At 37.5% G+C, this 23,957-nt stretch overlaps 4 protein-coding genes across 5 annotated transcripts; 3 read left to right on the forward strand and 1 right to left on the reverse strand.

The window, feature by feature from the left end:
* Positions 1–4,481: 4,481 nt before the first annotated feature.
* Positions 4,482–4,817, forward strand: LOC113707242 (uncharacterized). The gene has a single exon (XM_027229472.2). The coding sequence runs from the start codon at positions 4,482–4,484 to the stop codon at positions 4,815–4,817; it is 336 nt and encodes a 111-aa protein (XP_027085273.1).
* Positions 4,818–11,269: 6,452 nt separating this feature from the next.
* Positions 11,270–13,815, forward strand: LOC140013681 (uncharacterized). Its single transcript, XM_072063376.1, has 3 exons — positions 11,270–11,473; positions 12,651–12,799; positions 13,641–13,815. The coding sequence occupies exons 1-3, from the start codon at positions 11,398–11,400 to the stop codon at positions 13,656–13,658; spliced, it is 243 nt and encodes an 80-aa protein (XP_071919477.1). The 5' UTR covers positions 11,270–11,397; the 3' UTR covers positions 13,659–13,815.
* A 208-nt stretch (positions 13,816–14,023) lies between these two features.
* On the reverse strand, positions 14,024–15,047 carry LOC113707293 (NAD(P)H-quinone oxidoreductase subunit S, chloroplastic-like). The gene has a single exon (XM_027229550.2). It carries the CDS (start codon positions 14,912–14,914, stop codon positions 14,222–14,224), a length of 693 nt encoding a protein of 230 aa, XP_027085351.2. The 5' UTR covers positions 14,915–15,047; the 3' UTR covers positions 14,024–14,221.
* Positions 15,048–16,089: 1,042 nt separating this feature from the next.
* LOC113706356 (uncharacterized) lies at positions 16,090–23,513 on the forward strand. 2 transcript variants are annotated; one of them, XM_027228247.2, is made up of 6 exons: positions 16,112–17,280; positions 18,944–20,042; positions 20,801–21,267; positions 21,355–22,214; positions 22,305–22,388; positions 22,861–23,513. In XM_027228247.2, the coding sequence occupies exons 1-6, from the start codon at positions 16,494–16,496 to the stop codon at positions 23,482–23,484; spliced, it is 3,921 nt and encodes a 1,306-aa protein (XP_027084048.2). In that variant the 5' UTR covers positions 16,112–16,493; the 3' UTR covers positions 23,485–23,513. The 2 variants fall into 2 exon arrangements, with proteins under 2 accessions (XP_027084047.2, XP_027084048.2); XM_027228246.2 differs by having other exon boundaries at positions 16,090–17,280; positions 20,801–22,214.
* The last annotated feature ends 444 nt before the right edge of the window (positions 23,514–23,957 follow it).

Here is a 23,957-nt window from a genome sequence, read left to right on the forward strand (position 1 = left end):
TGGAAGTTTAGAAGCCAATCAAATGAAAAGCACAGGAGATCAATAATAATGTCTTCCCGTTTACTTTTGGGGAGTGACAGTAACTAATTGGAGATGGTCTAACAATCTGACTATTATAAAGCAAGCTTGAATTGTTGAAAAATTGATGCAGACTTACATTTGCGACTTGTGAGTCAATATGCTGGCAAGTTCTTTTTTGAGACTGACCTTGCTCTGTATATCGCTGAATCTGAACCTTTAATTTAATGTGAAGCACTGTCAAGAACTTGCATACGTATTAGAGGTGAAGATGCTAAAATGGCTAAATACTCCATACTAATATATATTATTGTTTACAGAAAACGATTACGGTCTACGTAATGTTTTTCTTTGGAGGAAAACAGCTAATCAGACTGACGCATTCCAACAAACTGCTGCAGTCGTGGACAACAATCCAGGAAGATAGACAGGAATTTAAAGAAACAAAAAAGAATTACTAATATAATATGTTTGTGAAGGAGAAATAACGGTATAATAAGGGACGAGCAAGGAAGTGAAGCAGAAAATCTATCACGTAAAAGAAAGTGGCTCAAGAATACTACTACTACTGTGTAGCCTATGCAGTTGCTTACACAGTAGTATATCTCACACATATCCAAATTTCACAATCATGGTAATCAACGCTACTATCTCATTAAGGGACTCAAAAATTGTACATTGAAGTTCTCAATCTTCCACATTGCAAATATTCCCCAGAAAAAAATTAATTCAACATGCATTCAACTTAGCGCCATTGACGGATTATAGTCAATTTGAACCTTTAGTAATGTTCAGACGTTCTAGACGAATGTCACTCCCAGAGCGGTGCTCAAGAAAAACCAACGAGTTTTTCCACTGGCTGGAGGATATGTGTACATGGAATGGCAAATGAGACTGCATCTTGAATAGGAAAGCATTTGAAATAATTATTAGTATTTCTTGTGATGTGATATATGTAAGATTAAAAAATATATTTGCGATCTAAAATATTATTTAGAAAAATTATTATATCCAACCACAGTAGATAATGCCACGGTCCAAATTTTACATCCACAAACCGAACTGCTCCCGTTTTTCCGATTTTGTTTGGTCCCATTCTTATTGAACATAAACTATAAAAATTAAGCAGTAGCTAAAACAGGAGGCGAATTTGAATTTTTTTTTTTTATTTAAAGTTTAGCTTGAGTCTCTCTTCTTTTCTGAGTTTGTTAAGGTTTTATCAGTTTGGAGTATTTCCTTGCAACAGTTCAATAAAATATGCATTTGGTATAGGGATTAATTTTCTCTGCAAAACGTGTACTAAAATCAGATTTCTTTTTTTTTTTTTTTTAAATGGATTTGTCCGTGTGTTTTAGAGATGGTAAAATCCCTTAAGCTTGCCCGTGCTTCCCCTGCTTTTGACTGAGGCAACAGAAGATACGCTCTCAAGTCTCAACCAGGCTCTAAAAGATTTGAGCTTTATTCTGGTGGCTCCTTGTCCTTGGGGCTTGGTGGGACGCTGGCTTTTGGCTTCTCTTAGGGATAGGAGGAAGCAGTTTTCATCTAGTGCTATGTGACCGCAAGCTAATCACAGAAATTTGGAAGCAGATCAAGAAATAGGATAACCAAGAGCAAGGAGATGGGGATTTGAAAGAATTTAGCAAAAAGGATAAGAGTTGAATCAGACAAAGAGGGTAGAGGAAAAGCCGATTTTAGAACAAAAAGACTGAAAGCAGAGAGTTGTTCCAGAAATATGGAATGTAAATGAGATATATATATATATATATATGGAGGTATAATCATGTTTAACTGGAGAAGGGTTTTGTTGGCATTTTGGTGAAAATGGCGGTGGATATAAAATTTGGACTGTGGCATTATCAGTTGCCGTAAGGAATACACGTTGTGATTATAGATCCGAAATCAATGTAATAAATCTTGCTGAATAGACACGATATGTACGAAGCAATAGAGATCAGGGAAAAAGCCAGAAGATGAGAAAAGTTGGCTTATCAGTTATCATGCACAGACAAGATCTTGGGACTGGAGATGGAGTTGGTTGTTGTTGGATTCGGAGTTCCAACACGCAACCAAAATGTGCATTAATATTTCTCTCAACTTCGTACCCTACGTAGGTATTAAACGACAGCAGTCTCTTTTTTTTTATATGTAGGGGGTTGGTAGTTAGGAGCTTGGACGATGGGATTACTAATGGATGTGGGGTACTGTATTAGTCTGTCACCCTTCGTACCAAAGGACAGATGCCTTAGCATTATACATGGATTTTTTTTTTCTTGCATGGATTTTGAATCTCAAGCTACAGTTTCCACGAAACCTCTTGAATCATAAAGTATTGTTACTGCATTGAATAGAAAACATACTGATCAGAGAGCTTCAGCTGAGGTGCCCTAGATCTCCAAGGACCAACAAATTGGTTTTCTCGTGGTGGTTCACATGCAAAAGACATCCATCATTGCATGTTTGGTTAGAAATGTAGGAGATGTATAAGCAAATGCATTTAGTACAGGAGTAGCTAATTGTATAAACCCTTTTTATTCCAATGCATGGATAGTATGTTCGATCTCGTCTCAGAGGCAGCAAAGTTGGAAAAACGCTCACCAAGAAAGAACTTATTTCATATTTGCAATCAATGCCTTAAATTCTATAGTATATGTCACACTTCTTGCTGGACCCTCTTGTAATTAATGTTAGACATGAATTTTTTGCAATTTTAATGGATCAAATTCATGCATTATACTTTTAGAAGATTATACTTTTTTTTTTTGTTTTGGTTGGTCTCCCAAAGTAAATTCGAAGGTGTGATGATGGACCAGACCCACAATTATTGGACCAAAACAGGATGGGTGATCACTGATCTTCTTTTTTTTTTTTTTTATCGATACAGGGGTGGTCGGGTCAATCTTTACGGGGCCCGACTAATTCCCTGTGGTCCGGGTCTGGCGCTTCAACCCGATCCGAACACGTTAAGTGCGCGGAAGAATTCAGCGTAGCGGAGATTCGAACTTGTGACCTCAAGGTTTACTGGTGAGAGGCGCTGTCACTGGACCATTCACGCGGGAGCGGGTGATCACTGATCACTTCTTCCTTTTTTTAATCATAGGGCACAACAACGTTCCCATGTCAAATTTCCAGGTAAACGGTCTTGTTTCATATGCCTTGGAAATCTCCTATCTACTTTTCTACGGGACAGATTTTTCTCTTGTTACTGTTTCTTGTTCTGAGTTGGAAAAATCAGATTAGTTGACGGCACATATTGTCTGTTTCCGTTAGTCGCAGCTCACATGGCATTTCATGATCTCTCGCCCTCCCTCGGAGTCCAACATTAATTCTCAATGTAACAAATAATTAATTCTGGCTACCCATTATTCACCCTCGCATTATAGAGGTCAGGTGCACTGCTAGTTGAATTCACTTCGAGCAGAACTAATTACTACTATTTTCTCACCAGTCCATAACGTCCATTACCCTTCGGGTGGGCATCGCCAGTAATACTCTATAAACTATGCCCACCAAGTAAAAAGCCGAAGTGGCCCCTCGGCGTGCAGCTCAAACTCACCTAGTCGTGTTGTCTATCTTTACAGCATTGACCACGGTTCGACTCTTCCTGAATTAACGTGCTACGCATTCTAAGGGGTGGACGTTGAATCACCTAGTCTGGGTGATTCCAGGATATCCCTACGTTGACAAAAAAAAAAAAAAAAAAAGGACCCGAAATTCTTTTCCAAGCTCACCCACAGAAATTTTGAACCAAGGGGGTAAGTAAGGCATTAGGCTGGCTCCCCACCCCTCGTCCACCTTAATCTAATTTTGTCATGGGGATCTCGTACATGTACAGTTGTGATTTTTAAGCGATTGTATAATTATTATATTTCTTACGTAATTTGATATACACTCATTTAGTTTTGTTATAAGAATAAATTTTCCTTGTATTGTTACAATACAATAGTTGTAGCAAAATTGCACCAATTATAACCGTTCCTTCCAATCCATTTACACAAACAAGTTTGTCAATTGATAAATTTGTGGTCTGAAAATTAGACATCTTTTCAAAGACCATGTTGTTATTTTTGTCGACGGAAGTATATACAGTACAAAGCACATTATATTGGAAAATTGCGTTATGTAAGATATTTTACGTTTATGCCGACAAATATTCCAACCTATTGAAGCTGATTAAACTACTGAGGCCCAAAAATGTCATTTAGAAACTACCACTACGATACAAACTGTAATCAATCAACTACTAATTATTTATCAATATTTAACATCTATAAATGTCGGTATGCCCGCATTCACATGCACTAGTTAACCACTCCTAACTACTACTGGTACTCCACTTTGCAGCTCTGTCTTTTGCATCACAAAACCACGGCAGCGGCCTTCTTCAGGAACGACAAGAAAAAAAAAAATCACAGAAGGAAGAGCTGCTTTCTCGGAGAAGAGCAGCGTCCCGGCACTCCTAAATCATGGGAAATTGCATCGAGACATGCAAACACGGCTCCAAAGAGGCAAAGAGTGAATTACAATTAGAGCAATTAGAAAGCGTGGAGAAACCATCAGAAATGCTCAAGGAAAGCATAATTGAGAAAGATCAAAACAGTGGCGCCATGAGAATCAAGATAGTGTTGACGAAAGAGGAGCTAGAGTTGCTAGTATTCCAGCTCAAGAATATGGAAGGGAAGAGGTTAGAGGATGTTTTGGATGAGATTGAGAGAAGCAGAAGCAGACCAGTTGGATCATGGAAACCTTCTTTAGAGAGCATTACTGAAAGCCCTGAAGTTCCTGAGCAAATGGACAGATGAGCGTTTGTATGTAGGGTGCAATGGCCTCCCTTCTATCTTTTGTGCTTGATTTTTTTTTTTTTTTTTAAATTAGGATCTTCTTTTTCTTTTATATTTTCATTATTCTCTTCTTCTTCTTCGCAAGCACCGAAGTTGTTTTTTTTTTTTTTTTAAATACTGTTGAGCAACCGTATTAGTTTGTAATTATTTGGCTTACTGCGGTACATGAATGTGAATTGAGGTGCAATCTTTCTTTAACTTTGTGAAGAAACGTCCTTTTTTGGAAAGATTGGTGAAAATCGGTAGTACCTTTTTTTTTTCTTTTCTTGGATTCATGAACATCCCAATTCACGAAACTTGAAAAAAAAAAAAAATCCGCATTTCATAATTAATATGTGGATCCTGTTCTTTTTATGCTCTATATAATACTCGTAGTCGTAGCGAATGGATGGACGATGTCAATAGGGTATGACGACTCCAGTCTTATTGTGGCCTTTCCAACACTCGGGGCCACTTTTCAAAAAGTTTGGATTGATTGATAAAAGTAACCTAAGCAATAAGAAAGAGGGAAGAAATACAAAAACATATAATTGGTCGGGCAGTGCTAAAGGAGGGAAAAGTGATCCAACCATTACCCCAGTTTCATGAAATGTTTCTAATCTGTTCTTCTAGGGCCTTCCACTTTGAAATTTGGGAATCATGATCTTGTATTCTATCGGCCGGAAGCCTGATTTGGTTGCGCAGATCGCGTTAAAACTTTTGTCCTTGTTAAGTGAAAAGATATCTTGTATGGTCACGACGAAAGTGGCCTCATTTTCTTTGTTAGTATAGGCTATGGCGTCAGCAGTGGTATCTAATCGTGCTAACTCAATTCCTGTTGCTGCTCTTTCTTTGCCTTTTTGTCATGTTCAGCTGTAAACCAAAGTCCGGGTATGGGCTAACTATAATAGAAGAAAGAACAAAAAGTTTCTCTGGCGCATGAAATTAAGCATTTGTTGAATCGGATGATTGAAAATCAGCAATGCGTTAAATAGTTGTGAACAAGCAGCTTTTAGTTAATCATGGCCTGGCCTTCAGGCTTGAGCACTTGGTTACATAAAAGGATGTCAAACTGATTGAGAACAAGACGTGGTACTTGGACTCCAAAGCTCCATCAAGACCGCTAAGGATTTGTTTATGTATTTTCCTGTTTGACAAGTTTGTCTGGATAAGTACTTGTTTTCTCCATGTTAGTTTTCTCCATGCCAAAAAATGTTTAGGGAGTGATAAATAGGACTAGGAGTAGTTTGCCGCTCGTGTGTTTGTGGGATACATACGAAGGCCAATTGTCTCATAGATGTTAGCCCATTGGGCTGATGAATCTTGAGAAGCAAATGACCACGATTCAGCCCATTTATGTAGGGTCAAGAGTGTGGACGAGGTAGAGAATTGTTGCTGATAATGGGCTGGGGAAGGTGAATACATGTTCAACTCGGGCGAATTACATAAGTTTTCCGTGGTCTAAGGATTCGAAAACTATTGCTTGTCCAGTGGGCCTTTAGAATTTATGAATCGTGCCACAAGGAGAAGGAACTAGGAAGGAAATATTCAAATATGAAACAATTTTTTTTAAAAAAAAAAAAAAAAAAAACAAAAGGCCGTTTGTTATCCTATTTAAAAGGCACAATCTTGGACAGCCAAGCTCTTTTAGTTAAAGACGGTACGATAATAAACTGAATTTGACATTTCCATTCAAAAACTTGCATCGACTTTTCTTTGTAAAAGCCAAGAGAAGGAATATGATAATCATAGGAAACGTGTAGGTAGTATAGGCTAGATGAAGTTTTATTTACAGATTCCTAAACTAACCAAGAAATCAGACTAATTTCTCACCAAATTAAAAGTTGCCCTACCATAGCCTGTATTACCAAAAACTGCCTCTTTTTACATACTTCTAGTACTACTTTAAAAAGGGGAAAATTTTTGAAAAAAAAAAAACAAAAGGAAAAACCGTACTAGTATTGCAAGCCACTACTGAGTTCAACTCTTCACTTGAGTATCCAAGGACCTCATGAGTCATCGTGACCAACAGGACAAGGCTAGCTGGTGGCTCTACTCTTCTTTGTCAACAGCACTCTTCTTAAGTAAGCAAGGACTTGATTTAGTGGCAGCAGAAGAAACCAAGCTAACACGATTAACTGGAATTTGCACGAGCTCACTAGCCACGTCCTTGTATTCGAGAACGCCTCCTTCTTTGCATTTGGAAAGCAGCCGAGCAGCTTCTTCCTTGGTCATCAGTATCTTCAACTTGAGACCTGCTTTATTCTCATTACCGGCAGCAGAAGTGGTGTTCTTCATATCGAAATTCTTTTCGCCTGCCACTTGGTTTTGAACCAATGGTTTTGTTTCAAAGCTTACCTTTTTCTTTGGCTTGCTTTGTGATGGCTTCTTAGTATCCAACTCATCTCTATATATCACAACCTTGTTTGTTTTCCTGGAGTCGAATGGCACCTTTCCATTGATCAAAGAGCGCAAGGAGCTGAACATTTTTCTGCTCAGAAATATATATGTCTTCTGTGTGTGTTTGTGAGGGAAATAGGTGGTGATTCTATTGACTCTTGATGGGGGGTTGATGAAGCTGTATGCAGGACCAAGACTACATATATATATACACACACACACACACACACACATGTATATGATCGAGCAGAGATGAAGGTAAAGTTGGAGATGTCTACATTTGATTGGGGGCATACATGGAAAGCTTTAGACCGTCAATTGCCCGTCGGCTTATCCTCTTAAAAGTCTTGCACTTCTGTTTCAGTCAATCGAGCAACGTATCAACTTGGTGAAAAAGAAAGTGCATGGACTTTGTAGACCGCTAGGGGCATAGATGATGGAACACGCTCAATGCACGTACAATTTAGAAATAATTTCTTTCCTTGTCTAAACTTATTTTACATAGAACTTTTATAATTAAACATAACTTTGATCTTTTAAATTTTTTTCTTTAAAAACATTAATTATGTTGACATGTTGACGAGTATTTACATTGGAAAGGTATGCTTTGGCAGTTACGATAAGATTAGAGATTATGGTCAGGATAAAATTTATGTTCTGCGAGAGTAAAAATCCAAGCTAAAAAATTGACAAAAAAATGTCTACAGCAAAATTTAAGACTCTCATTTTATTTATACCAGTGATCGACACACACTTGATGTGTATGTAAGTGATAAAAAAAAAATCTTTTGTTGAATTAATGAATGTAGAATCATTATTTGACAACAAAATCTAGTAATAGTAAATTAAAAAAAGATAATACAAAAAAATCATAAAATTCAAACCAAAAATTAAATCAAGCAATTATCTGTGAGCATGTTATGTTGAAGTGATATATGTGTATTTCATTGGTTATGTGATACTAGCGATTGAGTTAAAGTGAGTTAGTGATGAGAAGTTATTTGAAGGAGAAAAAGAAAATCTAAAAAGTGACAACTGATGATTTACATAAAATCATCTTCTCCCGCTATATATATATATATATATATATATATATATATATATATATATATTTCATAGACAGAAAGAACATATGCACTCAATTAGTTTAGAATGCTCAAAAAGTCATCGCCAAATTGAGTTAGAGACTAATATAAGGGGACCCACAAACCAAAACCATCCAGTGAATTGGTAATATATATATAGACGAGAGGAAGTTTGTAGTCAATTTGAAAATTTTTCTTCTTACCTTGTCACAAACACAAGATAGTTTGAATTCTCTCGAGTCTCTCCCTATGTGTAGAAAAAAGTGTACGGATAATGAAAAAAAAAAATGTAGACCCGTCAATGGATTTTTAATATAAGTCACAAGACACACACGGAAAGAAATTGGGAAATAAATGGTTTAAAGGTTAATTATTCTGTTATTATCCAGAAGTAGAATTTGGACTTGGTCATGTTTACATTGATTCCTGCCGTACGAAACTCAAATTACACGAAAAGAAGAGACTAGTTTCAATCACAGTGATTGGCACTTCAATTATTACCTCGTGGGACGGACAAACTCCTAGAATTAACCAACACTTCTAATTGTTTAACAACAAGTAAAGCGTGTATTAACTAAAATAACTCGTGACAGTCATATATTTAAAGGTCCAGATCGGATTGCTATTTTTTCGAGTTTTTATAAAACAAAATATATTATAATGATTTAATATATGTGAAATAAAAAATGATTGAAAAATTGACAGTACATACACCATTAAAATTTTAATATATTTTTTATTAATTTTATTTTTTGAAATAAATATATTTATAAATTTATATAAATATATTTATATATTTACATAAATATATATGTAAATATAATTATAAATATATTTTAAACAAAATATTTATATTTATATATAAATATATATATTTATTTTTTTGTCTATGTATTTTATTAATTTTATAAGTATATATATTTATTTTAAACAAAATATAAATATTAATTTTTGTATTAATATTTATATATAAATATATATTTATTAAACAAAATATATTTTTTGTATATAATATTTATATATTAATATATTTTTTGTATATTTGGAGTTGTTTTTGATATATTGTTTGGATATGGTGTTTTTTGAGTTGTTTTTGTTTGTATATTACTATAGCATTGTAGATGAAAAACAAGTATTTCAAAAACTCTCAAATCCAAACGGAGCCATGATCATTGTATGCATAACACATAAGTAAAATGTAAATTTAAACTCAGATTAGTTATTATATATCTAACAATAATAGTATATACACCATTAATGTATATAATATTAATCCTATATTTAATTATACAATTTTGTCAGTGGAGAAAATATATATAAAACCAAATGGTGATCCATTAATTTGTACAATTCTGCTCTTATATGGCTTGTGGAATGGTAAAAAATATCGAGTCCAGTCCAAAGTACTAGTTTTAGCATATAACTAACTAGAACCTGTTCTAGAAAACAACGTCATACTACGCCAGTGCTAGTAGCAAAGCTATTTAGATTAATTACTGCTACGAAACAATAGTATTATCTTTTGACCAGGAAAAAAATACTTAGGAAAGTTGAATACTTCGATTAGGAAGTTTGATAGTAGAAGTATTTTCCATTTTGTCCATTAAGACCGAGTTTAGCACTTTTTACACTTTTTCCTAACCCTGGGGCATGACCAAGTAAACCGTAGACCCATTTATCAAATTTGGGTGGCGAATTCCCTTTCCGTAGGAATTGATCGATGACGATGCGTCTAGCTTTCGTGAAAGAGGTCATTCTCGAGTGCGTTTTGGGGTTGAATTGGTCCAGGCTCACAGCCTGGTCAATCTCTGTCTCCGTCACATGTCATAGGATGCTCTCCCAATGCTATTCACCACTGTTGGCCCGCAGTTCAGAGCCACTTTTTGGCCCAAATATTTCAGCCACTGTTCTAAGCTGTAATGTTGTAGTAATCTGCAATTTTACTTGGGATAATTTTTCTAATTATTTCATTGGCTGCCCTTTAGATTTTAAAAATTAAAAATTAACATTTCTTAAGGTTAATTATCTCATAACATTTAGGTCCAATCAATAATTAAAAAATTGATATTAGGATAGAGAAGATAACATGGTTCTATCATTGCCTCTTATATATGTTACATTATTTAATTAATTTAATACCAAATTTTAACATCATAAAATATTCTTGTCAATATATTAAGATTAGTTCCTTGAGATTTTTATGGTATTAAAATTCACTCCTTATAATATTTTGATTGCAAATTTTTTTTATTATTTGTTGTTGATCATCTTTAACAATGGGCTCGTAACTGAAAAGTAATTTGGATCTTATATTAAGTAAAATATTTAGAATGATATACTATTTTTAATACCATATGTGATTTAAAACCCTGATAATAAATAGTAAATCCTAGTGCTTTCTGTAATATTTGGGCCTGTATTAGATTAATTAAATAATTTAGTAGATGAGAGGTATTGGTAAAATTATATTATTTCTTTCTTATAATATCATTTTTTAATTGTTAATTGGATCTAGATGTTACAAAATAATAAATTTTAATAGAGGTTAATGTAATTTTCAAATCTAGAGAAATGCTAGTGAAATAGTTAGAAACCTCTAAAGGAGTTTCTAAAATTATCCCATTTTCTTTGTTATGACCTTCTGTTCACTATTAACCTCTTGCTTTTTGGTTATTTGGATTATTTAGAAGGTACTTAAATTTATAATTAATTTTAATATTTAAATGTATTTACAATTAGTGTAATCAATTCAATATTTTCGCACAATACTTTAAAGCAATTTGACCCGATTGCCAAACCAATAAAAGACCCACGAACCCGTTTAGAATGGTAGACAACTCATCGGTCCGTGTATTAATTGTCTTTTTCGTTTTTGTATCCCTTTTTTTTTAAATCCTAATAAAAGAATTCCTTTTATTTTGGCCGATAAAAAAATAAAAAAGGAAAAAGGTTTCCATTCTTCTTTTTCTTGTCTAAAATCTTTTATTCTTCCTTCGCCACCTTGTTGTGATTGGGTCAGCTGAGTTGAATTCTGATCCAGAGAATTCCAAATTCAATTGGGAGAAAAACCGAGCAAGATGGGCGGCGCAGCACACGCTCTGAAGAGGATCCCACGAATCAAATTCCCCCAGAGGCATCCTAAACCTCCCGGGGGTATGTTCATGCCCTTCCTGACTTGCGTAATTTTGTTTCAAAATGGGAAAAAAAATACCACGTAATGTTGATTGCTTTGTTTCCTTTCTTTTTAGAAAATATTGCTTTGTTTCTGCATTAGCAATAATGGTTGAGCTGTTTCGAATATCTGCACCGGAATCGGAATTTGTGACCCCAGGGATGCAATTATGGTAGATGTTATAGCATGGATGGTAGCCTTATTTTGTTATAAGGGAAGAAGTCCTTTTTTGCAGGTGCTTTCTGGGATTTTGGAGTAGTTTGGCATTAGGGTATTATGGGCGCTGTGGAAATTCTTATCTTTATTCTGTATTAGAGCATAATTTGGCCAAAATGAAGAAAGATGCAGCTGAATGTTAGTTCTGGATTTAGAAACTGAGCATTTAGAAGACTAGGTTTTGGTAGAAATGCTAGTTCGGATCATGCTGAAGTTTCTAACTCGTTCAATCCGTACACTTTACGCTGAAGTGAGAAACTCTTTTTCTTTGTATATGCTACTTTTGTTGAGATACAATGCGCTTCAAATATGGTTTAAACGTTAGGTAAAAGGCTGGTTGACCTGAAGAAACTCAGGCTGTGTGTGGAAGCGCCCATTTGAGAAATTTACCTCAGTTGTGCTTCTGTTCTGCTGTCCAAACTGCAATAATGTTCTACTGTAGATATGTTGGTAAGATGTACCCTATATACCTGTGAAGGTTTAGAATCTGAAGAGAATCATATATATTGCCATGTTATTTCCAGTCTCATAAGGATCCAAACTGCATGAGCATTTTCCGCCAGATAACCTCGTTGAACTGATGCTGTCTAGGTCCACAGTGGAGATAACTTTTCTATTTGCTGATTCCTACCTGACTGCCTCACTTTAGTCTACCTGCTCCCATTGCATTGTATCATTAGTTAACTGCTTGTTCTGTTCTATTTCTATTAAGGAGTTTCACTATGTGGTCTGTTTCTGTGATCCCTCAGTCTCTACTGGGCCGTTTGAATATCCTGTTCAATATCTTGCTTTCCTCGTAAAATGAGGAAGAAAATAGAAGCCCATCTTGGGTCCTATTGATTTCTGGAATGAAGTTTATACTGCAGTGAGCATCTAGTTTCAACTCGAATCATTTATTATTTGATGGATTCTGAATTAAACAACAAGACTACTGTTCTGCAGCTACCTCGTCCCAGGCTCAAACAACATCTGCATCTGGAGATGCTTCTCGGCCATTTTTTCCAAGGCCTCCTAGCACGACTCCTGGAGGAAAGGCCTCTGACCAGCCCAGAAGAACTCCAGTGTCACAAGAGGAGATTGAGGCTATCTTGGTATGAAATGTTTCCTATAGTGGTGTCATGCTAAATTTATTCCTTCAATTCCCTACCTGCTTAAAGCACTTTCTGCTTTTACTGAATCCTTAGACTAATTCACTGCCAATCTCCATCTCATGCATCCCCTAGCTCCTTCTTGAGTAAAGCTATCAAGATATTGGTTCTTAGATTTTAAGGATTGGAACGTGGGTTTTCGACGGTGAAAGCAAACTTTAATGTGGGAACACTCTTAAAAAAGAAAATATTGGCAGATCATTTGAAATTCTAAGAGATAATTAGCAAATGAGAATCAGCTTTTAGATAAAATTGAAGTAGTTTGTGAATGCTTAGATGTTTGCTGAAGCTGCATACTTCATTTGGGAAGAATGTGAATGATGTTTAGGATATGCATATTCAGCTTTTATCTTAAAATCAGACACCTGTTGCAACTATTTTACAATATTAGTTGCTGGTCATTGGACCAAGAGTGGTGTCCACCATTTGAGCTCCTTTTGTTGTCCTTCCTTCACATTTGATACTTCTGTGTCTGAGAATATTTGTTGATGAATTTAAATTCAACTCTGAGAAGTGTATTTTCCTTGTCGTGCTCTTCGAACTCTTGGTATATGAAGGCTTTTCTAGTAATGAACCAATCATGCAGCATCTAGGTAAAAGAGGCCTAATACTTGAGCCCAGCTTTGATCATCTACATATACTCCATTGGCGGAGTGCTGTCCAGATGGACGGCATTAATGACTTTCTAAAACGAGATTGTGTTTGCCCTCCATTGTACTAATAGTGTAGCTTGTCTTCTAACTGTTACTTCATAATCTTTATATTGTCATATTCTTGTTGGCAGTTGGGTGGCACTTTGTGAAGGAACACAATTCGAGAGTATAGTTCACGAACATTTTGGCTTTCTCAGACATGTACCCATGTGTTCAGGGCAATTGGACACAACTTTGAAGATTACTGACTATGATCTACTTATTTTTGTTTGACTCTCTATAATTTTTGAAGATTTGAGACTATAATCGTCTTGTCGTTTTGGGGTGTCATGGAGGTTTTCATGATATTGTCCTTTCTGGTCCTTTTATACCCCGATGGCGCTTGTAGAGGCTTCAAAGCTTAACAATTTCCTTAAAGAAATTTGGTTTAGATGTTTCAAGAGTTCATTCTGAATTAGATATTTAAAGCTGAAATAAGTGAATTCGAACGTCCAAGAATGAGGCCAGCTGCGGCTATGGAAAAATCAACTTAATATCCTACTACTCGAATACAGGCAAAAATACTAGGTTACGAGTTACATGATTTGAACGGGCACAGCTACGTAGTGACGAAATCCACACGCCAAAAACCAGTACAAAATGGTTGCAAACCCCCGAGATTTACAATGCTAATCCATACATAGAAGAAGAAATGCAGGAGACAATTGAGTCGTTAATTCCTGTCTAACAGGGTCTCGAGGATGGCAGACCTAGGATTAACCATTGGCGGTCCCTTCTCACGACGCTCAAGCTCTTCAAGCCTGAAAGTTATCAATCTATCCCAGTTCCCACCTTCAAACAGAACACCAGCTTTGCCATCAGTAATCCTCTGGACGATTCCACAATACATGTGATACGGATTGCTAGGGTTCTTGACAATGACAATCATTCCCGGCAATAAAATCGGCAGTTGTGGCGGTTTTTGCTTCTTGACAAAGTTTTGATTAAATGCTAGAAATGCTGATGCTTCAGCCTGTGACTTTTTGGGAGGTGGATTCTGTTCAATGAACTTCTGGAGACCCTTTTCCCCTCCCGGAAATCCACCGGTCAAGCCTTGTAACTCCTTTTCAAATCCATCTTCTGGAACGCTTTCAACTGCTGAGACTTGTGGTTTTTCTTCATTTTCGGTGGTTTTTGATGGTTCTAGCGAGACGGTCTTCTTTAGTTCTTCTTGAAGGCCTGCTTCTCCGTTGCAAAGACCTCTACCTCCCAAGATCTCAGAAAGATTGAATTTGGCATTTGGGCTAAACTGAATGGTTGATGCTCGTTTTGGGGTGGGATTAGAGGAGGTTTTATGAGTGAAACTGGTATGGCCAAGAAAACTAGAGTTGTGAAGCAGGGGGCACTGAAGGAATGATGAAGCCATTACCCTGCCAAATTTTGCAGCGAGGGATGAGGATCCGAGGATGGATGAAAATCAGCAACAAGGTTACAGTTATTTCATCCCAGTCATTCTGTTCTGGCCACATATCTCTTTGCAATGACGGTCCTATCTTTGACAATGGAGTCACCAATGTATCAGGCTGTGGGAGGAGTCGGGAGTGTTCGACAGCTAACGAGTTGATGTTGTATTAAGGCCACGAGTGAACTTGGGTTGTAGTGAACTTGGGTTGTGTATTAAGGCCCAGTGATGTTGTAGCTGTTAAGTGCAAGGTCCAAAACAAAAACCGCCTGGGCGTAAGCAAGCAGATCTGTGTTTGCCTATGGACTTGGGCGATGCCTGGTCCCAAGTTCCATATTGCAACCTCAGTGATGCCTAGCTGCATCAGCAGGAGATTGGACCCATCACTGGACATGTAGGATAATTAGTTTGGGTTAATCTTGGATGATGCCTATTTTTAATTTAAATTATATATATATATGATATGCATCAAAATCGTTACAGCCTAGTTCTAAGGTGCTGGTACCTTTACGGTTAGCCATCGCATAAAAGCTTTATTACCATTTTTAACCGACATTATTTGCACACATTACATATATATAGCTTCGACACAATTAAGGCATTTATATTAACTTTTCCAAATCCCAAGCGTTGACAATCTTATGGTTTGGTGCTCAGACTTGTGTTAAGATCATGTAAAACAATCCTGCTTATAGTTTTTGGCCTTGCATTCATCAAATAATTTCTACCCTAATTGGCACCAAAAAGGATAATCTGTTTCTGGATTACACCAATATATTCATAATCTCATTGCATGCTCCGGAATATAAACAAGGAAACGAGAAAGTTTAAAGCCTATAATGTAAGAATGGATCCTAAACTACTCAATGTTGGTGTGAAAAGTGGTGTATTGCCTTAATTGGATTATCATTTTGCTCCAAAATTTTTTTTTTTTTTTTTTACATTTTTCGTAAACTATTAATTAAAAAAAATTGTATGTGCGTAATAAATTGATTTTTCCAACTGTAGTAGTATTGAAGTTTGCGGTAAATTAGGGTTGCTTTTACCTACAAGAACCCTCTCCGTAATTACTTGGCCACGATAAGGTCACAAACGTCCTTTCGGAGCAATTATCCCCAATGCTCCAGAAGTCCAATGCGAATCACATTTTAATTTCGCAGTAATCATCAAACCTTTAGCCTCCGATCTCTCGCTTTTTCTCTCCAAGAGTTTTCCAAATTTCTCCACATTCTCGCTCTACTCTGTCTCTCTCTCTCTATGCATTTATACAGTAATTGACCGTCTCTCCCTAAATAAGTATTCGTGGAGATTCAATTTTGCCCTAATAGAGCGATCTGATTTATTAAAGTCAGCGGAAGTTCAACCTTCAGGTTTCGAACCGTCGGAATTGTAAGATTCCATTCGATTTTTTGACTGTCGGCAGCTTTTTTTGAAGCAATCGATGTCGATTGAGTTTTAACAGTGGAGCTTAAAAATTAGGTTCTGCAGTTTGGAATTAGGGTTTGGTGGTTTTGGGAGGGGAGTTCGAAGTGAAATAACAGTTATGCCGCGAAGTTCGAGGCACAAATCGCATAAGCAAAGTAAACACAGCTCGAAAGAGGCCAAGGATTATTATTCGGACTCAGACGAGGATGTGAAGATGAAGGATAGGAACAGTAGTAAAGAGGACGGCGGTGGGTCTGTTAGGGTTTCGAAAGATTCGAGCCATTCCGCTTCTGGGGAGAAGCGGAAACTTTCTTCCTCTTCCTTGTTGAAAGAGGGCAAGGATGGAAAAGATCTGAGCGGTAATGGGAATGTGGATGTTGCAGAGGAGTATGTGTCCTCCAAAAGGCGGAAAGACAAGGCCGAGGGCGGAAGTGGTGGTGCTGGAGATAGGTGGCATGGAGGAGGAGGAGATGAAAAGGATGATGGTGGAGGTATAGAGAAGGAATTTAAAGGAGAAAGTTCAAAAATTGATTTAGAGAAGGGTGCAAAATTCAAGGAGTCTAAGGGGTTAGGGGATTCAAAAAGTAAAAGCAGTAAGAGACATGAGAGTGGTGGTGAAAAGGAGGAGAGAAATGTTGGTTTGCTGGTGGAGAAGGAGGAGAGTAGGAGCAGTAGTAGAAGTGAGTCGAAGAGGAAGTCTGACAAGGAGTCAGGAAGGAAAGAGGGAAAGGATTCAAAGGAAATGAAGGACAAGGATCGGGGGCCTGATAGGGAGAAGAAGGGTCAGGAGAGTAGACGGGATTCTGAGATGCGTCAAGCAGATGGGGTTTTGGCAAAGAAGCAAGGATCACAGTGGGAGGATGGGAGCGAAGATAGACAGAGCAAGAGAGGTAGAGATTATACTGGTAAGGTAACTTATTCATGTGGTAGGTATAATAAATGATTTTTTGTTGGGCCTTGGTATTCTTGTTCTGATTAGTCTAGCTAGTCGTTGGTGTGTTTAATTAAATTCTGATGTTGTTGTTCACTCTTGGATTGTCCTTTAAATTGGACTCTTTGTTATGGCTATATTTTAAATGTATCTTTTATTGCTATGTTAATAGAATTAGGAAAATGGTTTTGTGGAAATTCTCTCTACAACTAGTAAGTTAGGGATCCTCAAATGTTCAGTTTGTTCTTCATGCTAATAAAGGGAAGATAAAATCAATTTGACTATTAGAGTATGCATAGATAAATTACCATTTTTTTTGGCCTTTTTTACTCCTGCATTAACTCCAGGACTGAAGTCTGGGTATCTACATGTCTCAATTTCTTCCATGGGTATTATTGTGTGCTTGATAGGTGAGGATAACAGGTTTAAGCCTACAGATTTGTTGGAAGGGGTGCTGTTCTATGATGTTTAGAATGGCATAACACTTGTTTGATTCAATGACTTTCTGTTTCCAGCACTCCTCAGCTATCCGAAAGAAAGATGGGGTGAGAGAGAAAGGGGCACTGGAGAGTGAGGAAGAGAGGTTATTTTACTTGCTGATTTTTTAAGAATCCTTTTTTAAAACGGAAAAAGATAAATTTTTGAGTATTTTTTTTTGTACTTTTGCACCAGTCTTATCTTTGTCATAGATTATTTATGTTACTTTTTGCTAATTATGGGGGCACACTTGTCAACAGAGGCTTTAAGCTTTTCCTTTTTTCTTTTTCTGTTTGGGCTATGATTGTGTCCCTGTTATGATTGTGTTTCTGAAATTGAGTCTGGAGGCAGGATGCATGGTTATTTTACTGAAAAAGGTTCAGCCCAATTATAAGAGTTTAATGGTGTACTTGTCATACTTCACAACATGATATGTCATATTTCCAAATGCATCTAGCCAGTTGAGGATATGTCTTTGATTTAGTTACTGCCCTTGTGCCCACGTTTGGAAGATCATGTGGCGCTGGCATAGAATACTATTACCTATTAGATAAATAAATAAGTAAAGATGGTCAACTGCTTACTGGTATTATTATTGGTCATTGGGAACACTTCTTCTGGTTTTTAGTTTTTGATAGAGGGTAACGAAACATTTCTCTATCATATTTTCATTACTAACCTCATAAATTTTCTTTGTTTTTAATCGTTTCTTGTTCTCTGCAGCAAGCCGATCTTTGTTTTCCTAGTATATGATTTACTGGAACATGTTATAAGTTAAATGTCATCCAAACAAGAATTGAAAGCTATGGTTATTTGCCAGAACTGTTTTTTCATAGTCCACGACAATGAGCTAAATTAATCTTCTCCTGCCCTTCAATGTTTTTCTGCTTTAAAATTAATTCCTGTCCCCTGAGCACATGATTTTTTTTGGGGTTATTTTGTGGATATATGGCCCTAATAAAGCTTATTTCCTAGCTTGCTTCCTCTATGATTTTGTATTTCTGGAATTGTGAATTGAGTTAGAATAGTTAGCTTCGTTTACATTCTCATTGTTGCATTTCCCTGCTGGTGGGAATAGCTAATTGACCATTTTCTTTAGTGATGATGGTGAATTTTCTTTGTTGTTTTTCTAATAATTTCTTTGATATTTAAAAATGCAGAATTCGCTATACAGGATGAATTTCGAAATTCAGAGTCAGAGAAGGATCTTGAAAAGAGGATTCGGAGGAGAAGAGATGGTTCTGGTGACGGAGATAGAAGTCAAGATGCAAGAGAAAGTGATGAGAGGCATTTTTCCTCTAGGGGTGACCGAGCTAAGGATGGAAAATACAAGGATGAAAGGTACAAGGATGGGAGTTACGGAGATAAGAACCAGGATGATGTGGAGAAAGATGATAGGCACCGAGATGTAAAGTACCGGTCAGATGCTGACAAGGATGTTAAGTTTCGGGATGATGGCGACAGAGATGGTAGACATCGGGATGATAAGTTCCGTGAGGATGGTGAGAAAGATAATAGAAGGAGAGAGGATAAGTATCATGAGGATGCTGATAGGGATACTCGACGCAAGGATGACAAGTATCGAGATGATGGTGAAAGAGATGGTTGGCGTAGGGATGATAAGTATCGAGAAGATGGTGAGAGAGAGAATAAACGCAGAGATGACAGGTATCGTGAGGATGGTGACAAGGACAGTAGATATCATGAGGATGGTGAAAGGGATGATAGGTACAAGGATGACAAGTATAGAGAAGATAATGATAGATACAAGGTTGAGAAACGTCGGGAAGATTATGAAAGAGACAGCAGGCGCAAGGATGGAAAGCAAGCAGATGATGTTGATAAGGAGAAGAGACTGAGAGATGCTAAGTACAAGGATGAGCGTGCATCAAGAGACCGCCCAGGGGATAAGTCTGATATTAAGCAATCAAGGGATGAGATTCATGTTGCAGACCTTCATTCAAGGAAATCTAGCATGCGTGATAGTAGTCCTAATTATGATGATCGAGCCAGGTTTAAAGATGATCAGGGTAGAAAAAGAAGCTCTGATAAAGATGATCAGATTGATGTTAAATCACGAAGTACCAAAGATCAACGGTATGATGGTGACAAAAGATTGACAAGTGGTGCCAGGGTAGACTTAACAAGTGAAAGAGGGAGGTCTGCCTCGAGGAATGCTGATCTGGAACTTACTCCAAGCCGCAATAGACATCAAGGTTCCCCTAGTTCAAGTTCTCATGTTACAAGAGAGCGTTATAGGTACTTTTGCCCCCCTTGATTGTTAACATATTTAAACAGAGGCCTGACCTGGTCATTTAGGTTACCTTTATATACCTTTTTTCTTAAAGAATGCAAGCTGGCCTCTTTACAAAATAACTGGTTAGTCTTGAAATAATTGGTTGCATGAGAAGAATGTTCTTCTTTAATGGATAATTGGATGCCAATTTTACCAAATCTCAAAATGTGAGAAATGAATTTTTCGAGATGCTTAGCATTGTATCTCGACTATTGACCATCTTTTCTTCTTGCCTTTTCACTTGATATTTTTTGCCTAGTTAATTTGCTACAGACGGTGGTCTGCATATGTGTTTCTCTTTTCCTGGAGAAGTATTACGATTACTGCTTTGGCCGTATGATATTTGGGCTCTTTTGCAAGGAAGCTTACACATGAACTTGAAACAGAATAAATCGAAAAAAGGGAAGAGAAGAAGGGGAAGAGGCTTTGGGTGGGGGAAGGTTGGAGGTGCTGTTTCTAGTTTACTTGTTCAGATACTTTGACTTAATGGCTTAAAAACATGAACTTTGCAATACAGGAGCATAATTTTTGGTAATATAATTCATTATAACAAGTATTTGTATGTGCTATTTGTTAGAAGGTATAGGGACAACATTTCTCAAACATGTTATTGTGATCAATTATATCATACAGTATTTAGCTTGGTGCATGCAACCCAATCTTAACTGCAAAGTTAATGAAACTGATGGGCATTGAATGCCTATTTGCTTCCTTCCTCTAGGCTTTCAAAGCAAGACGAGTCCAAGTATAGGGAGTATGCATATGAAGATAGATCTAGACATGGTGTAACTTCTGCAAGAGAGTATTCCAGTGCTGCTGGAGTAACTGATAAAATCTCAGCATCTCGAGTAAGTGAGAAAGTTGTTCAGAAGGATGACAGCCATTTGGTAGAATTTTCAGCTGAAAGGCGCCTCAGAACAGATGCTCGCACTTCTCCCAGACAATTAATTGACAAGTCCCCTTCATCAACAAGTGCAGACCGCAGACATGGGAGCAGATCTGATGTTAGACGGAGTATTGATGTGGAAGAATCTGGGCAGAGGAGTGGTGGATCCCGGGATGCAAAGGATTATCCTGGAAAGGAGAGCAGGGGAGTTCGTGATTCAGCTGTGGAGATGCTTCCAGGAGATGACCTTTCCCAAGTTGATGGAGACAATGTGTCTGTTTCTTCACCTTTTGCTAGAACTGGTAATTTTTCTGTCAGTTCCAAGTCTCTTCTACCTCCTCCATTCAGAACAGGGATTGACAGCCCTTTAAATTTTGGATCTTCTGAAGATGACAGTAGAGTGAAATTTAATGCTCGCCATAGAAGAATTAGTGACCCTAATATGGGAAGAGTGCAAGGAAGCCCTTGGAAAGCTGTTCCTAGCTGGCCTTCTCCGATGGCAAATGGTTTCATTCCTTTCCAACACGGTCCACCTCCTGTTGGATTTCCCCCAGTGATGCAGCAGTTTCCTGGTCCACCAATATATGGTGTTAGACCTTCAATGGAGTTGAATCATCCCTGTGTTCCTTACCATATATCTGATGCTGAGAGGTTCCCTGGCCATGGGCGTCCCATGGGTTGGAGAAATCCAGTGGATGATTCGTGCCCTCCTCCATTACATGGTTGGGATGCTAATAATGCTCCTTTTGGTGATGAGTCCCACATTTATGGTAGGCCAGATTGGGATCATAGTAGGACCCTTTCGGGGGGTCGAGGTTGGGAGACAGGTGGAGAGATGTGGAAGAGCTCAAAAAGTGATGTTAGCATGGATTTGCCTTCTATCTCTGAGAAGGAGAGTCGATTTACTGGTGTCCCAGTGGATGTAGCTTTGGCTGGCCACGCAGGTCAACAAGCTCAAGTTGAACAAGTTCAACCTGATATTCCAGCTGAAAGCATTGAAACTAGCAAGTTGAGTGGTGCCTTGCATAAGAAAGCTCCTGAAAATTCAAAGGTTACCACAGAGAAGGCCCTTGATGTCCCCAAAAAGTCAGAAAAGGATGATTGTAATCTTTGCCGTGTATACCTGTCTAAGCTTGACATTTCTGCAGATCTTACTGACCCTGAGTTGTATAGCAAGTGCACAGGCTTATTGAATGTGGATGAGAAAATAGTTTCAGATTCAGAAGATGCCAAGATTTTGTATGTAGAGGTAAAGATAATATTGACACATGCTGTTGTCCTTCTCAAGCTCATATAATAGTCTTCTTATGTCTATTTTGTTTACCCTTGATTTTAACAGGAGGCCTTAGGAGCAAAAGAGCAAGTTCCAACTCCCAACAAAAAGGCATTACTTTTTGCCACCATTAATGACTCTGTTTTCCAGGTATTTGAGTTGCTTAAGTGCATGTTTTGTAATGCATTCTCATTATAGTTCTGTATCTGTCTTGTTGTACTATAACTTTAGTGTTTGTTTTGATAAGTATTGTCTTCAACTTGGTGGCAACAGTACTGCAGCTGCAGAGATTATTTATACTATTTTTTTTTTTGAATAATCTGACAAGCAATGTTGAATTTTTCCATGGCGGGCTGCCTATTGGGTTCATGGTTGATACTTCTATAGATGAAGCGCTATCCTGAATTGGTTACCTAATAAAAGGGGACAAAATAAAGTTTAGAGTGGGGAAGTCGGATATTTCTGATTTTCTGTCGTTTTCCTTTTGAAGTTACAGCTTACTTGTTTTTATATTATATGAAAATTTTCCCATGGTCTTTATTGTGCCCTCTCAAGTTTCAAATGGATATCAATTGTACAGTAAAATTTCCTTTCTAAACTGTGTGCATGTCTTTATCCGCAGAAAGCCATGACACTGTACAAGAAATGCAGAGAAGAATTTGAGGTCATAAGTGGAGAGAACACTACATTAGCCCAGTTGTGCAATAAGAGTATTATCAAGTTTGATCAGGAGATGCACCTTTCTGAAAATAACAAAGCTGAGCAACTCTCATCTGCTGACAACGAGCCGCAGCCACAGGATGCCTATCCAAATTGTGCCCTGGAAGTTAAGCAGCAGGTCTTTGTACCTAAGTTGGAAGAAGTTTCTCCAGAGGAATATCAGAAGTTGGATGAACCAGCTGTTGCTGATGTCATGGAGAAATCAGACAAGACAATAATGAACGCAAAGATAAAGGAGGAATTGGTGAATGATATGGATTTTCAGGAGCAAGTTCCTGTCAATTCTGTCTCCATTAAAGATGTAGAATCATCTACTTGTCTTGAAGAGGTGGTCATGCCCAGCAATTCAAGGGCCATTGAGTTGGCCAGTAACAGTGAGGTGCAAATACTGCCCGATTCTAAATGTGGTTCCTTGCTTTTAGCTGATGTGTCCTCTAAGGCATGTGAGGTAGCGATACCAGAGTCAATTGAATCTGGATCAGTAAATTTAAGCCGGATACATCATTCTCCTGAAAATACACATTGAGACATTTTATTTTTATCGAGTTTTTGAAATGCGGTGGTAGCTTTTATTTGCGTATCTTATATATATGCTGCTTATCTTCGTTATGCAATAAACATTGAGTTTTGTCTACATTTGATCTGGGTGTCATTTTGGAGATAGAGAAAATGTTCCCTCTTTCCTGCACTAGGGATCTGACCGGTCGGACTTCAGTTGCTTCGTATTCACCATCTCCAACTGATTTTGGCGATGCCAGCTGTGTTTCAGCAGGTTCGTTATTGAGGTGAGGCACTCTTTCTGAAACAGTTGCTCTACCTGCCGCCTGCTCCAGGGCTATCGGATGTTTTACTTTCTGCTTAGACAAACAACGTTGAACGCTAACGAATACAGCACTGCATTGTGTTATGTGCTTAGGCAAATAGAAAACATACCTGTTGAGTAAAACAAGGGAACTGAGACAAATCTTGAATTGAGTCTCGGAAAGTTAATGAATACGA

This window comes from Coffea arabica, chromosome 8c (assembly GCF_036785885.1).
Source record: "Coffea arabica cultivar ET-39 chromosome 8c, Coffea Arabica ET-39 HiFi, whole genome shotgun sequence".
NCBI classification, from domain to species: Eukaryota; Viridiplantae; Streptophyta; class Magnoliopsida; order Gentianales; family Rubiaceae; genus Coffea; species Coffea arabica.

Bases quoted from the DNA above. Each gene is read 5' to 3' on its own strand.
- LOC113707242 (XM_027229472.2), top strand. From the start codon at position 4,482: ATGGGAAATTGCATCGAGACATGCAAACACGGCTCCAAAGAGGCAAAG.
- LOC113707293 (XM_027229550.2), bottom strand. From the start codon at position 14,914: ATGGCTTCATCATTCCTTCAGTGCCCCCTGCTTCACAACTCTAGTTTT.
- LOC113706356 (XM_027228246.2), top strand. From the start codon at position 16,494: ATGCCGCGAAGTTCGAGGCACAAATCGCATAAGCAAAGTAAACACAGC. The intron at 20,043-20,800 runs GTACTTTTGCCC...TCCTTCCTCTAG, and splicing joins GTTACAAGAGAGCGTTATAG to GCTTTCAAAGCAAGACGAGT. The intron at 22,215-22,304 runs GTAAAGATAATA...TGATTTTAACAG, and splicing joins CCAAGATTTTGTATGTAGAG to GAGGCCTTAGGAGCAAAAGA.
- LOC140013681 (XM_072063376.1), top strand. From the start codon at position 11,398: ATGGGCGGCGCAGCACACGCTCTGAAGAGGATCCCACGAATCAAATTC. The intron at 11,474-12,650 runs GTATGTTCATGC...ACTGTTCTGCAG, and splicing joins GCATCCTAAACCTCCCGGGG to CTACCTCGTCCCAGGCTCAA.